Genomic DNA, 15,454 nt, shown 5'->3' with positions numbered 1-15,454 from the left:
CAGTTTAATGTTTGCTAGTCAGCACGTGGGGTTTTTAATAAATGTAACTCAGTTTTATTTGTTAGTTGTTCATAGCTTTAGGCTAGCAACTTCTTTTTCTGAAGTGAAACACTCCCTTGTAAGGGTGACACCAAGAGCATTGACACAACCTTGTGCTTCTAAACCCCTGCTGCATAGCTGCCGTTCCTGCATGGAACCCCACGGGCATGGGGGGAGAGAGCAAACTACCTACGTGGCTGTTGCTGTGCCACACAGGCCACCTCGTGCTGAATCCTCACCTTTCCAAGCCCTTTGTCGCTCCTTTCCCAGTAAATGCTCACTTGACACAAATCTAGAATAGTTTGTTATAATATAGATGCTTTAATATTGGATAGAAATTTTACTAAATCTAGCATGTCAGACCGGCTGTTGATTGGCAGTAGTATCAAATCCAGTAGCAGACAAGACATTCATGTAATCCATCCAATGTAGCATTAAGGGAAAAAACCCCAATACTGCAATACTTGCAATAACACAAAACTGGCTAGTGGGGCCAGAGCGGCCTCTGGCCCAGCCCCGTTAGCTTCTCAAAGACTGTCTTTGCCTTATCCTTTCCCTTTGAGATCCTTGGCACAACTATACCTGGTATGTCATTCATCCTTCCATATAACAGTCATTTTTTTGCCATTGTCTTTTTCTCTCGAGGGTTCCCTTGCCACACTTACCCAGTGCAGTGCTGCCTGCCTTACCTGTATTTTTACCATATTCCAGTCTTTTAAGCAAATCCTGATTTCAGTAATACATACGCACCAGTACCAAGCCTTTCATATAACTTTAACTACCTGCAGCTAAAGCACAAATAGACATTTGCTTCTCAGTTATAAACACTGCGGTTCCAAATGCCTCTCAGCAGTGGGGCCAGGACATGGGTAAAATAGAGGGTGAAAAGAGCTCTTTGCAGCATCCCAAACGTGCTGTCAGCATCACCACAGGGAACATGAAGAGAACAGGGAAGTGGCTGTGGCACTCTCTTACCCTTTGAACATCCTCTTTTGCACTCCTTGAGGGGAGGGACTCTACCACGTTGTGCAGGGAACAGTCTTGGATTTTCCCTTGATTGCCTTTTACTGAACTGGGAAAAGCCAGTGTTAGGTCAGGACTTTGGATCAGAATCACGCCGGTGCCATAAAAAGGGGAATTACATGCAATGAGAAAATATTCAATAGAACTTTGTGCAATCTTCATGCAGCTTATAACTGTTACTGCTCACAGCTACCCCACGTCTCAGTCTGTTGGCCTAGACAGCCTGTGCCTCGAGGTACTTTCCAAAGTCCCCGTTAGCTAGTGCAGGTTTACGGAGCTCAGAGCCATAACATACATCTGATCCACTGGTTAAAGCATTTCAAGAATTTGTCACATAACTGATCTCAGTGCTTAGCTTAAATTTTCAACTCTGGCAAAGAAGCTAATTTGTTGCTTAAATTTTAAGCATTTAGGTGCTTGTAATGACTTCAAACCTTTATATATGCTTACTGGCATCTATGAGGTAACTGAGACACATCAGGACTTCGTTAACCTAGGGTCAGCATGTTTAAAACATACATGGCTGCCATCAAGGGAGCCTTCCATTATTAGTACTATTATAGTGAAATCAATAGTAGAATAAGACAATTTTTGCAAAGATTTGCTACGAAAGAGTAGTTAGTGATTTCCCAAGAAAAGCTATTAATATTAGACTGTAGACTTGTTTACTAAACAAACCTATGACTCATTGTACTCAATACCAGCAATCACACATACTGTGATCAACAAACCAATAAAGCCATCCTTTAATTGCTTAACAGACATTTTAGAATAAATATAAATCCCATAAAACTTTCACCTTTTTTTTTTTTTTTTTCATTTTTTAAATGCACCTGAGAGACCAATAGTTTTCTCTGTGCTTCTTAATCATATGCAAACAGGCTTCTAGGCAAAACCATTCCTCATTTATTTGGGCAGATGTGTCTTCCACCCTGTCCTAACCAATACCTTAAACACAACTCCTTTTCATTTTATCAGGATGAAGCTTCGTAAATCAGGGTAACAGGGAATAAACAGGTTCCACTATAAAAAATGAGAGTGGACATTGATTCTGACAGTGAAGCATCAAGGACACTTTTCATCAGCTCCAGGAAAACTGATGCTTTCAGGCACCAGTCCATCAGCGAGTGTGTTCCCCCCGTGCCTGCATGCCCATGCTGCCCTGCCAGCAGCGCTGGCAGGGTGGCTGCAGAGCTGCAAGGCAGGACAGCAGGAGTCCCAGCCTGCAGATGCTGGTCTCCAGCAGCCACCATCAAAACACCTCTCGCCAGGGTCCCAACTGTGCCTCCTGCTGATTTAATGCCATCTGAAACAGGAGTGTGTCCGTGGCTTTGGTGTAAACTACAGTGAGCAGAAGTAAAGGTTGGGCTTTGTCATTTACTAAGAGACTAAGAAGGACAACTTAGGAAGGACAGACAACCTCCAACAACATACCTTCAATCTACTTGGGGAAAAAAAACTTGCCTGGGTGTAACACTCAGAACAAGAACGCCTGCAGAAATTCTAGGGCATAATGTGTACACAGTGCTGACATGACTTCACAGGTTGGGAGAGGGTGTGCCTTTGCACCTTGTACACTCCTTCTTGGAAGAGCTGATCTGTTTCTCCAGCCGTGTGTACACATTTAGACTCAGAAATCCTACAGCTAATGGAAGCATTTACTGTGCTCATTAGAAAATACGTAAACAGAGACACCCAAAGCAATTTTCCTTTGCCGCTTTCCTTTAACCAATTTCTCCTCAGGTGGAATAATTTTTGCATTAGATACCTTACTTTGTATTCAGTAAAAATGCAGAGACATCTATTTTTTTAATCTTCAATGTTTTTTTTTGTCATAAATCACATATGCAGTCAGTCTCATATCTGAGGATTTAAGAACCAGGATTTAAGAGTCTGGAAGCCAGAGCTTCCACTGGCTTCACACAGTGGTAGAATCTGTCTTCATTACTTATATAATGGTGTTATGATTTTATATATTATTTATTACATATAATATATATTATACCATATTATATTGTATTACATATCCACATACATACGGGTAGGTGCTAGGGAACAATTTGTTAAAATTTCTGCTCCCTTCTCTGAATTTTATGCTGGCAAGACAATAGAAAAATCAAAAGTAATTTTCTTTCCCATCCTTCCATGCCTCAAATGAAAATATGTTAACAGGCACAAGAAATGAAATTAGATTGATAAAACCCAGTGACCTCTATAGTCACTGCTCATTTCAGGTAGGAGAATAATGTTTGCTGGTGGACTGTTCCTTTGAAAGAGCTAGACACGTTTGCGAGCATAGCATCATTTCTCTGCAGGGAAATTATGTTTACTATCACGAGGCTGAGTTTATCATCAGATGCAAATGTGCAGTCAAAAAATTTAAATGCTTTAATTGCAGCAGAGTAGGTACTCTGACTCTGAGTCACTGAAAGGCTATAATGACTTTCTAACCAGTGGGAACAACTTGCCATCAAGTATTAAACCAGTCAGGCCAGGTATCTTGGCCTTTGATATGGAGAAAGGCAGGAAAATTCCCAGCTATTTGTCTTTCTCCTCCTTTATGTCCTTCAAATCTCAACATGGAATAACTCAAAATTTAATCTAAATTGGTTAACTCAATCAGTGACTGTACAGCAAATCACAAACTGAATTAAACGTGTTCAGTCACTCTTGTCCTTACTTTGGAATAAAGATTAAGACCAGTCCAATTCAAGTGCATGTTGTCTACACAGTTTTCATGTGGATTATCCAGCCCACAATAAATTCCTCAATGTGTTTTGGAATTAATTTCCTGAATGCTGCTAGCAGACAAACCTTAAGGTACGGGCTTTCCACAGGCCCTTTGGGATGCTGGCTAACCACCCGCAGAAAATCCTATGTTCAGTGAGAAGCCCCTCTCTCTGGTAAAGCTCTGCATCTGCCCCATTCAGAGAGCATCAGAATGGGAATCCAAAACCTGTGGTCTGTGGGAGGGAGATGCTGAACTGGTTTCTGGCAGCTGCTGTCTCACACAGCTTGAAGCAGCAGCTGCATGCACTCTAGGATGAATATGAGAGGTACAGACCACTGTATCTGTAAAAAGTCAAATTCTCTTGCGTGACTCTGGTTCGTTGGATTGTCACCTTGTGTGTTGGCTCATGTCATATTAGCACAGAGGACTTTCTCTCCCTGCAAACACTGGTTGTAGGGAAGCGTGTCAAAGTTTTTGTAACAATTAATGGAGTTTAACAATTTCTAGGACTCTGCCTGAACTGTTCTTTTCCTGGTTTGATATATTTTCAGGCTTATTTTCTCTTTGAGACTATTGGGAATTTTTTGGTTTGGTTTGGTTTTGGTTTCCCTGCTTGGTTTGGGGTGAGTCGTTTTTGTTATTTTTCATTTCTTTCTTTCTTTTTTTTTTTTTTTTAATCTGTCCTTTTTCAAATCTACTGTAACCTAAAATAGAAGCAACTGTGGGTTTGTTACATGGTAAGTATGCTATAATTATAGGCCTGATTTTTAAGTCAGTTGAGAGTTTCAGAGAAAGCAAGTTTTAACCTCTCACTTAAGAAGATCAACAGGAGGTACAATTTGCCTTTTATCTAGGGTTATTCACCTGAAGTTGATGGTACACACTTTTTCAAACACAGGTAATGCCTAACTGCTCAACACTAAGTAGAAATTTCCTGTTTCTTCATACATTAAGGCCTTGGTTTTGTTTACACTCCTACTATTCTAAATGTGGAAAAAGTAATGAAAAAACCCACTGCTGATAAAAGTTAACTATGTGGAAAAATGGCTTTTAAAAAAATATGTCCTGCCTTCAGAACTTTATCTATCTGAATACAGAAATGTCTTGAAACAATTTAAAGTTGTCTGACTTGATTAAAAATACATCTAAAATTGTAGTGTAAATAGCATGAGGAGGGGAGAGGTTGCAGTGGAAATCAGGTTTTGGTTCTCAGTCTGCCTTTGTGTGATGACTGGTAGAAGAGAGAGGACGGGCCACCTTCAAGAAACACAGTTCTCATCTACCAAGATCTCTGAAAAGCCAAAGCCTTTATATTTACCTACTCTACCTGTCATCATTGCTGTGCTTCTGTTGCTATCTGTCAGTATTAGCTTATATATATATATATTTATATATATCAGTCAGTGAAAAAACAGAAGAAAAGCTTCTAAGCACGAACCATTCCTAAAAGCAAACAACCCCCCAAAAAGTATAGACTTTTGGGGGTAGAATACATTCTAAGTTACACGCCAGAAGTATACATTATGCAATTGCATCGGTTTCAGTTTTCACGATCCACTGGGAAAGGCAAGAGAACATGATCTTCCTGTGTGCCTGGAGAGTACAACACACTTTACAGTTCTGTCAGGGGTGCAGAGGAATGTTCTCTTCCTCAGAGCAGGAAATTAGCAGACATCAAAACACACAGCTTTTCATTAGCCGAAAAAGAGGATTCATGAGATTAAACAAAAAATATGCACCATGCCGTGTAGTTCCAAAAAGATATTACTGCTGTTACACTTACGGAGTGGATGGATCTTTAGCTTTAAGCAAGTTGTGCAATTTAGGGATCACTGTACAAAAGAACACCATATGTAATCAATCAGAGTTCCAGAAATAGGTTGCGAACAGCATTCATCCGTTAACTCATTTCCTTGAAAAGTAAAAGGATCACAAGTAGAAGAAAATCCAGATATTAAATCACATGAGCTGTCTTAAAAAAGGGGGGAGAGGAGTTATAAAACAAACTCTAGGGTACACCCAGGCGTGAGAACTTTGACAAGGTTCATCAAATCATGTGAGAACACTAATAAAGACACATGCAGAAATGGAGAATGAAGAAAGAACAACAAAAGTACATTAAAAATGCATTCAGTTTTACAATCTTTATTCAAGGTTAAATAACTCCTTTTTAACAGAAACAAGTTGAGGCATTTACCTGTTTCCTTCAACAGACTAAAATAAAAATAGTCTTTTTTTTTTTTTCTTTTAGATTGTGCGTGTTAAGTTTTGTGGGGCAATAACTCCCTTATGCCCACTGCAAAACAAACTTGAACCTTTGTATAAAGGCAGACAAGACATGGAGAGTATTGCACTTGACATCTGAGTCTTGTATCCCAGACTCATTACCCACTAGTTATTTTACAAAAAGAAGTTGAATGCAATCTGGACATATACAATACAGGTTAACATGCAACTTTTATAAATCAAATTAAAAATTATCCATTTAACATACATTACTGAAATTACCATTCTACAGGGTGTAGAAGAAACACAAATACCATAAAATTGCTAATGATTATTCTTTTATTCATTCAGTAAATTCTATTCAGTGAATAGAAGTATTACTATTTAAAAAAAAAAAAAAGTTTTGGCCATTCTCAAGGTCCAGCCTCAGGTCAAAACAATGCTCATGAAAACAGCAGAAACACTTTTTAATCCCACTTACCACACACAAACCCACTCATAATTTGGTGGAGGAAAAAATAAAAAAAAAAAAAAGAAAAATATGAACTTTGGTACAAATGCTACAAGATAAAAATAATATAGTTAAAAAAAGATGACCACCACTCTTCCTTCTAAGTGAATGCCAAGTAAGGTCTTAAAAGTTCTGAAAATCTGGGGGTTTAGTCAAAATCTATGATCTAAATTAATGCTGTTAAAAGGATGGCTTGTATGAACGAGTCTAGTTCTTTGACACCCCTCAATAACAGGCACCTTCCTCACCAAGCCCTTGTGTTTTCTCTCCTGGCTTGAATTCTTAATTCTTTGAGTGATTTCCACCCTGGTGATTTTGAAGGTGCACAAAACATTTATAGTACAGTCAGTGACAGTGGGGAAATTGCAAAACATTCTGCCTGATTTCTGTACATCTTTGATAATTTGGAGAGAGATTGCTAGGAGGAGTGATTGGACTGTAAACGTTGTCTACATACATTGTCTACAATTGGATTTTTGCTGATGATCAGAAGAGGCAAGTGATGGGAAGAGAGCAAGCAGCTTTGTGAAATGAAGTCTCCCCTAGGAACAGGGAATGTAGACCACCAAGTATTTGATATGAAGTGTGAACACCACTTTGTTAGCAACATTTGAATATCAAAATGTATTTCAATGTTGAAATGGGTGACCTACAGAAGAAGGGCTTTCAACCCTAATACTGAGTAGCAGAATCAGCCTTCTCAGAAACAGACCTTAAAAGGTATTTAATAAACAGTATAGATTTTTATTACTTTAAAAGTAATAAAAGTATTTTAATTTCTTTCAGAGAAAGTTTGTCATTTGATGACTTCTACATGAAAAACAAGAGAGTAACAGATAATTTACATGGGCTAAATCCAGATTTCCCTAGTTCCTTAGGTAATCCTGACCCAAGTGCAATCTGAGACAGAATCCAGGGGCCAGCTTTGCCTCCTGTGTCTTTATCCATGTGTCAGGGAAACTGGATTTGGTCCCATGTGTAACTTGCACTGACATCTGTGGGGGTCTAGTGGTTGGAAGAGTCACAGATGCAAGCCTTTGTGCACTTTTTCCACTATGAGATATGCAGGAATACTGAAGAGTACAGATGTGAACCTATAATTAATCTGTTCCAGTTTACTGACAGCCATCAGTTCCTTCACACTGCAATAATTCTGTATTTAATATGTGGTTATAGCTTCACCTTCTTTCCAAAGGCATCTGATACTGTTTATTTATCTTTGCACAGAAATATATGCTATAGGTTCTAAGCCACTAATAGACAGTATTAGCCGGTTTGTTTAAACAAAACAATCTTTGTAAACCAAAACTAATAGTTTCACTGAAACTAGATCCTCATCAGTAGCCATTAACTCCAGTAGGCTTTGGATCAAGCCCTAAAACAGGCATGGGTCAGAGCTAGCTAATATATCAGTCTCACATCCAGGAATTGTAGAGGATATAGAGACTGAAGTTGCACAGACTTTGTAAATATTTATTACAAAATTTCCATCAAGTTTTTTTAGACCAAATATGTGATTTACCATAGGGAATGTATGTCATCGTTTGTCTGTAGCTGTGTCAATGTATCTTTGATTTCTAAGTCTTTTTTGTAAGTATATTCATATGTACATTTTGACCATCTGTTCCAGAGTACTAAAATTGCAGAGGAAAAGTGATATTAAAAAGTGAAGTATGTTATTGTTAGCTTAAAATAGCTCAATGTAGTAATTATTTATGCCAGCATCTTAGCTGATTTTATTGGGGCTTTTTTTCCCTAGTGCTATGCATGATAACAACACTGCATTTTAAGAATTTGTGGGAAGTCATTAGTAACTAGCTAAAACTGAGGTTTAAAAATCCTCATTAATTTCATGGAAATCAATATGAAGTGGAATCCATAGACCTATATGTCGCTTAGTTTGAAAAAAAAAAAATGCCACCCAACAGCCCCAAAAAGATGAATACATTATTTCATACATGAATAAATGGCTTGGCTACTGGGTATTGAAAGAACCTCACAATTTTGGATATATCACCAAAAGAGTACTGTCTTTGTGTGTGATACTGAGCCTTTGTGTGTGAACTTTTCCTGCTTCCAAAGGGCTTCTGCAACTGTTCATGTAATGGTCCAGCATGTGAGGTTTATTTTGAGTGCCTAAATAGTATGTAAATGGTGAAATGGAGTTCTAGTAATCTGGTTTAAAGTTTCTCTACCGGGGTCTCTAAGTTAAAAATATTTCTCTTTAGCTCTGGATCCTTTCTACTAGAATTTAAAGGAAAGAAGGGAGAGGAAAAAGAAAAGGAAAAAAAAAAAAAAAAGCAGTCTATGCCTGGAACAAAAAACAACTCTGCAAGTGAATAAGGGCTTGATTTAGCTTTCCCTGAGATAACCCCAGGGACTGGGTTCTTAAAGAACATCAAACAGCAACAAGGGCAAGGAAAGAGTTAAACAGGACAAGAAATAAGAATTAGAGGGGGGATGTATCCATATACATTAGATACACAGAAGATAGGCAATTACACTACTCGTTTCTGATTAAAAACTATTCAGTCACACAGGTGGTGTGAGGAACCTCTAACCCCAGTAGTTTAAGCAGCATTGATGAAAAAATTCTCTTTCTAAATTTAAAGCAAGCCACCAGATAGACTGGTACAAAGACATTCCTAAACACAAATATATGGGATTGCACCTGTGAGCAAAGTAGTACACAGATCATTGTATATAACTAATTTCACAAAAATAGACTTATATATGGTAATTTTTAATCCTCAGTATTAATGAGAAAATGAAAAATACTTGTGATGCTATTTTTTTTAAGACAGGGGCTATTAATATTAAAGGCTGGTTTTTTAAATATTTCTACTAACCTTTACCACGAATATGTTACCTATAGTTCTCCCAACACAAAATATATTTTCTCTAACAGAATAATTATACCGCTGCAACGTGCAAACAAATATTGCATAATCAGCTGAGAAGAAACAAGTGGTTTTAGATTTCCTGCCAGTAAAATCAAGCTTGTTGTGTCAGAGGTGCTAAGAGAAATCTGCAGCCATGGCCCCTTTTTGCTTTTCTTGGTTCTTGTAAGTTACATTTTTAAAAGTGCTTGTTGAGCCTCTGTACAGTGGATTTGTTTCCTAAAAAACACAAAAAAACAGAAGAAATGCCAGTCATGCAATGTTTAACTCAACTTGCCATTGCTTCAGCTGCAAGCAGACCTACCTGCACACCACTGCCTTGAGCGTACCTCTTCAACAAAGGGACCGTTTTGGTCCATGATTCCTGACCCAGTGTTATGATGCAGGTCGTACATGCATCAGCTAGTACCGCTCTGCTTCCCAGCGTGCAGAAGATGATGATTAGTACTCCAGGAGAAACTCGGGCCAGGCATCTGCCTGGCCCAGCAATGTGCTCCCAACAGTGGGCGATGCTGGCTGCCCATGGAAAAGCTGACGCACATTTCACAAACCTCCTGGGTCAGAGGGGATGTCCTCCTCCTGTGGATTTGTCTATAGACATTTTGAATCCATGCAAACTTTTATCATTGAGAATATCTTTGGAAATAAGTAGGATGCCCTAAGCAGGTGTTGTGTAACAGTGTCTTTAGGCTTCTTTGGAGCCTGCTATCTCACCAGGCTTGTATGGGAAAAATCAGTGAACAAACATCCCGTCTTCAATTTCCCTAGTCATCATTTTATAGACCAGTAACACACCCTCCTCCTGCTGTTTCTTTTCCCTAGGGAGGACTTCCGGTCTATTCTTTGTACAGAAGTAATTTCGAAACTTTGATCATTTTAGAACAGCCTGCAGCAGCTCACTTGTGTTCCAAGCCACTGAAATTCAGGCTGGTCTATATGAGGTGGCACAAACCAGTCCAGGGTCAGGACCATGCTTCCCTTTGCATGTCTCCCGGATTAAAGTAATGCACATCATCAAACTATGCTTTATCAAATACGTCCAATACACTTTGTGTATCAAATGTGGTGGCTGGACCATTCTAGAAGCACAGACAGTGTCTTAGCAGTGAAGTGTGACTTGTCATGGTCCTCTTGCTTGAGCCACACAGACTACCACCATTGGGAGAAGGGCAAATCCACCTGGGCTTTTAATCCTAGCCTCTCATCGTTCACTTCCTATCATTTTCTCTTGTGACACAATATTAAAATGCTTCAATCAAGTGTATCCTTCCCTTCCCTCTTACTATAGGTAGCTTTCCCGAAGGATTAAGAAAACATTCTCAAGTAGCCTTGCCTGTAAGTAACTGATTTTTCCCATCTCAAAAGCTGAAAGGCCAGCAGTGTCCATTCTTGCAGAAATGCTGCAATCACAGGGCTCTGTACAAGATGCAGAGCTGGGTGAATGGCAGCGTATCGCCCATCCTCCTGACACCCACCAGAAACGCTTACTCAACATACTGTTTTTCCAAAGAACCTCAGAAGTCTGAAAGTTTTTGCAGAAAAGCAAAAAAGTCAAGGGCAGAAAGGAAAGAAGAAAAGGGAACATGTGGTATAAGCTTGCCTTAGATGTCCACACAGACAAGAAAGCCTGAATTTCCCCGTCCTTTCACCTACATTTTGGACAGCTTACATTCATTGCTCGTCTGCGTGAGTGGGCTCTCATCATGACGGAGGCCATCAATAATCTCTCTTTCCTAGAACAGGCTCTGTTTCTGGGCAGATGGGTACACCTCTGATAATTACATGGGCAGCGAACAACTTTGCTAAGATTAATCAAAGGCAAGGTACTAATTAAAAATGACAAATAAAAAAGATGTTTTCTGCATGCTTTTACATGTGGAAGAACTTAAACCAGGAGATGGAACTCCTAACTATTTCTCATCCCTAAAAAATTGCAATTTTACTTTACAGACTAATAAATGTAGTGAAAACCTACCAGCAAAATCTATCAACATAAAAGAACAAAACCAAGACACAGAATTTTGAAGGCAATTGTGGATCATGCAACCAAATTAAAGAACCTCATATAAATATAAATCAATACATTTAACATACCGTCTGCCATTTAACTTTTGATTTTTCTGCTTCAAACTTGGCCACCTCTTTTCGGTCTTGAACTGACACCAATAATTTCCATATACAAAGTAAAACAATGCCAATGAGAAGGATAGCAAGGGTGACACCCACCATTATCATTGGGATATTTGGAAGCTGTGGGCAATCTGTGGAGACAAAACCAATTATGACTGTGGATATCCAATCAATACATTTTTAGACAATTAAGAACAGCCAAGAGGCATGCTGGGCTTCTTATTTGCTGCGAGTTGTGCATGACTTTTCTTTCAATTCCATGTTATTTTCCTCCTGCTAGCTTGCTCAAGAGCTTGTGGAACTGGCTGAAAAATATTGCATTAAATATTAATAATAAGGTATGTCATCCTAAATCCGAAACACAGCATTATACCAGCTACTAGGAAGAAAATTAACTCTATCCCAGCCAAAACCAGGACAAAGGATAAACAAATGAATTGCTAACTTTTTCCACTGGCCTTTTACTATGTTGGTTAGCAGCTGTTGGAGACCCATATTCTGAAATGTTAGAAAATTATTTTAAGATCTATGTCAATATAACTCTAGAAGAACAGGGCTGAGTTAACTAGAGTATGAATTTCACAATGTAATGGCTGAAACTCTACTTCAATTAACTAATATTTAGTGTAATGAGATTTATATCAAGGTGAAGTCACCAATGATATTGAGAAAACAGAGGAAACTGCATTTTACTCATGAAAACAATGAGGGAAAAATCCATTAGACTGGCTGAAAACATTGGACTGAACAGTCTGAATGAATTCGGCATTTCAAGTTTGGCAATAAATTTTATCATACAATATTACAGAAAGTCAAAATTAAAATTCAAGTTTTTGCTTTGCCAAAACACATGGAAAATTGATTACTTTTATATTAAAAAGTATTGCTGATGGAAGTTGGTGAACACTACTATTTTACAAATTTTTCTGCTGAACCATGGTTTAAGGACATTGAAAAATTCATTTAAGTCTTATTTGGTTTACATGACTGTAAGCCAAATGGTTTCACATTGCTTTTTTGCATGATGTCATCGCTTCACTAATTCTGAGGAGTCTGGTTTGAGCTCTGGTTAATGCTCTGGCTACTGGTGCCATCTTGACTCCAGTTCCATAAATGAAATAAATTTCTAGAGCCTTTCTGGAGGTCTCTTCTCAGTTCACATTCACATGCGTCGCAGCTGCCACAGCACAAGTTTCCAGGCCCAGGAGCAGAGCAGCAGATGACAGAGAAACTGGTTATTGCAGAGCTGTGGGAGGGCCACTACACAGCATTTAATGAACTGTGCCTTCCCTAAGATATTTCTTTCACTTCCCCCCGCCCCCAGATCTACTTAAAATACATGGTAAATGTATTTAATAAAGCGAAAATCTTACCCTTAAGTCCTTTAGTCTTAAGGGTGTAGTTTACAAAGGGATGTGCTGCTTTAGTACTAAGCTTTGTTACAACCACCTTTAATAATAACCCATACAAAACCAGCCTACCATTCTTATGGTAGAAGCTGCTTTTTTGCACTGTGAAATCACTTTCTTTCTCACATGTATGCTAGAGAAAAGCTACGCAAAGGCTTAAAAAGCCACCATTTGTGCCAACCAAATGTGGTTCCAAATCTGCATGGCTTTCCCAAAAACATAACTAATATTTAGCACTGAGAAGCTGAGTATGTAAAAAAAAATAAGGGGAGTGGGGTGGGATCTGTATTGCCTGGAAACTAAACTGTTTGGCAGCTGAGAAGTTGTGTCTGTGTTCCCTCCTGTCCCATATGATTAGGAGGTTTAATGAAAAATCAGTAGTGAAACAACAGTAAATAAAGAAGTGATGTTAAATGAAAGGATATAAAGTGATCTGTTGAATACCAAAACTTAATGATGCTGCAACATTAAATGTAATTATAAATAAATTTTAGAATTTCATCAGGTATACCCAATCAGGCAGTCTTTTGGATATGTGTCCATCTATGGAATATATGTAATTACAAAGTGAATTCTAGCTTTCTCATATAATACAAATGACATTTGGTATCATCATCTTAGAATTGCACAGGGCTTTAGAAAAATTAACTTACTCTTGCCGCCCAGGAATCATTCTGCCCATCTTTCACGAAAGGGCAAGTATTTATTTTATTACCACATCAAATAAGGACTTGAGGAGGTGCTTTTTTGGCTGAGCAGAGGAGAGCTGTAAACACAAGGAGGTGCAGTGCTGCTTAAAAGAGCTCAGCTGCTGGGTAGCTCAGCCTGCCTGTGTCTTTAAATCAGGTTTCACACAGAAAAAGCAATATTCGCTGCTTACCCTTCTGTTCTATGCTATGAATGACTGTCCTTCCCTGTTCATCCACAGCCAGTAGAAATGTGGTTATACATTCATTTTCCCCCTGCAAAGAGCAGGGAATGGATTTTTCCTCTGAATAATCTGCAGAGGGAGGGGAAAAAAGTCACTCATCAGATCGAATGAAATTTAACATGTAATATCAAGAGAGACTGCTGGCATCGTGTTTGTCACAGCCTTGCCTGTGGACGGTAAGGAGTGAAAGACAAAAGCAGAGTTACCTTCAGAATTTCTACTAAAGTTAAACAACTTTTCTTCCAACCCAAGCTTTGTTTTGTTTCTGATTTTTCACTTGTATTTCCAAAGAACTGATCCAGGTGCTGTCAGTCTGCACTGACGACCTAGTGCACCTTATTAATCTAGCATGCTGTGAATTTCAACAAATTGGAAGTGCTTCCACAATGCTTAACCACCAGCTGTCTAGGAAATGTAATAGTCCCTAATTCCAGGACAAAGTGAACAGTATGTTCTCTTTGGTCTACAGCTACTCCTACCATGTCTAGATTATGTTTCAGAAGTAGATATAAGTACATCAAACAGCAATGGATACTGTTAAATGGGCTGCCATTCATTTCTTCCTCAATAGCCCTCTCAATGATTACTTGTCCAGTAATCTGTCCAGTACTGTCACAACAGTAAATATAGAATAATAATAGAAAACTGCGATTCTGGGATCTTTGTAATGTGATTCTAGGGGAAACAGATAAAAGGTAACCTGAGATGGCAGTCTGCCCCCATTTATTTGTCTCTTCATTTAATGCAGATCTGCACAAAAACTGAATACATTTTTTTTCCTGGATGATTCTTAACTGGGAAATTGGTTCTGCTAAGAAAAGTTTATCGAAAGGGAGGGAACAGGGAGCCAGGAAGAAGCTGGCTGTGAGGGACCATATAATGCAAACAAGACAGTCAAAAATGGAGACTACAGGTCCAGAGCCAGAAATGCTGTAATTTGAAGCAGAACCATTATATAATATTTTTACAGAGCAAAAATATCTGTCCTTATAACTGTGTGCAATAATACCTCTGGGCCTGAATGCTTATGTTTCCATATAGCCCAAGATTATATGGATTTCCAATGACTACAGCATTGGAAATCTAGGTATATTTTTCAATACCTTCTTAGAAAAACTTCTTAGGTTTTATTTTTAGAGGTAAGAAAAAAAAGTAGGCTTCTCAAACATTTCTTTAAAAATAATTGTGACTATTCATTATTTCTTACCTATTCAAAATTCTTACTGAAATTTCATAAGCAACTGTGCTAAAAATCTTAAGTCCTCAAACTTTAGTATGAAGAATAATGAAATATAAAGTAGGAATCAGACAGGAAGGTGAATTTTAAAGGAATCTATGGTACATAAAGAAATAAGTGCTTACTTTTTTTTATATTGGTTATTATCATGAAGTCTGGTCTTACACAAAACGCTATTAAACACCATAGAAAATAAGACAGCATAAATAGTTGACTACCCTACAGTCCTTTTCTCTGCTTTGTTATGAAAAGATAATCCTATCTGGTTGGATTTTAATGGAAACGTGTTCTTGATTTGTAATAAACTTGTATTTAAC

At 38.3% G+C, this 15,454-nt stretch overlaps 1 protein-coding gene across 1 annotated transcript in view; it reads right to left on the bottom strand.

Moving 5' to 3' along the window:
• Positions 1–5,930: 5,930 nt before the first annotated feature.
• ITGB6 (integrin subunit beta 6) overlaps positions 5,931–15,454 on the bottom strand; it is a 35,853-nt gene continuing 26,329 nt past the window's right edge. The window contains exons 14-16 of the mRNA XM_027810806.2: positions 13,850–13,969; positions 11,525–11,691; positions 5,931–9,649 (exon numbers count right to left, since the gene is read on the bottom strand). Of these exons, the coding sequence (XP_027666607.1) occupies positions 9,548–9,649; positions 11,525–11,691; positions 13,850–13,969 (389 nt within the window). The 3' untranslated portion in view covers positions 5,931–9,547. The remainder of the gene's footprint in view (positions 9,650–11,524; positions 11,692–13,849; positions 13,970–15,454) is intronic.

Source organism: Falco cherrug, chromosome 8, assembly GCF_023634085.1.
Source record: "Falco cherrug isolate bFalChe1 chromosome 8, bFalChe1.pri, whole genome shotgun sequence".
In the NCBI taxonomy this organism is placed as follows: domain Eukaryota; kingdom Metazoa; phylum Chordata; class Aves; order Falconiformes; family Falconidae; genus Falco; species Falco cherrug.
This window is presented reverse-complemented; position numbering and strand designations above follow the sequence as displayed.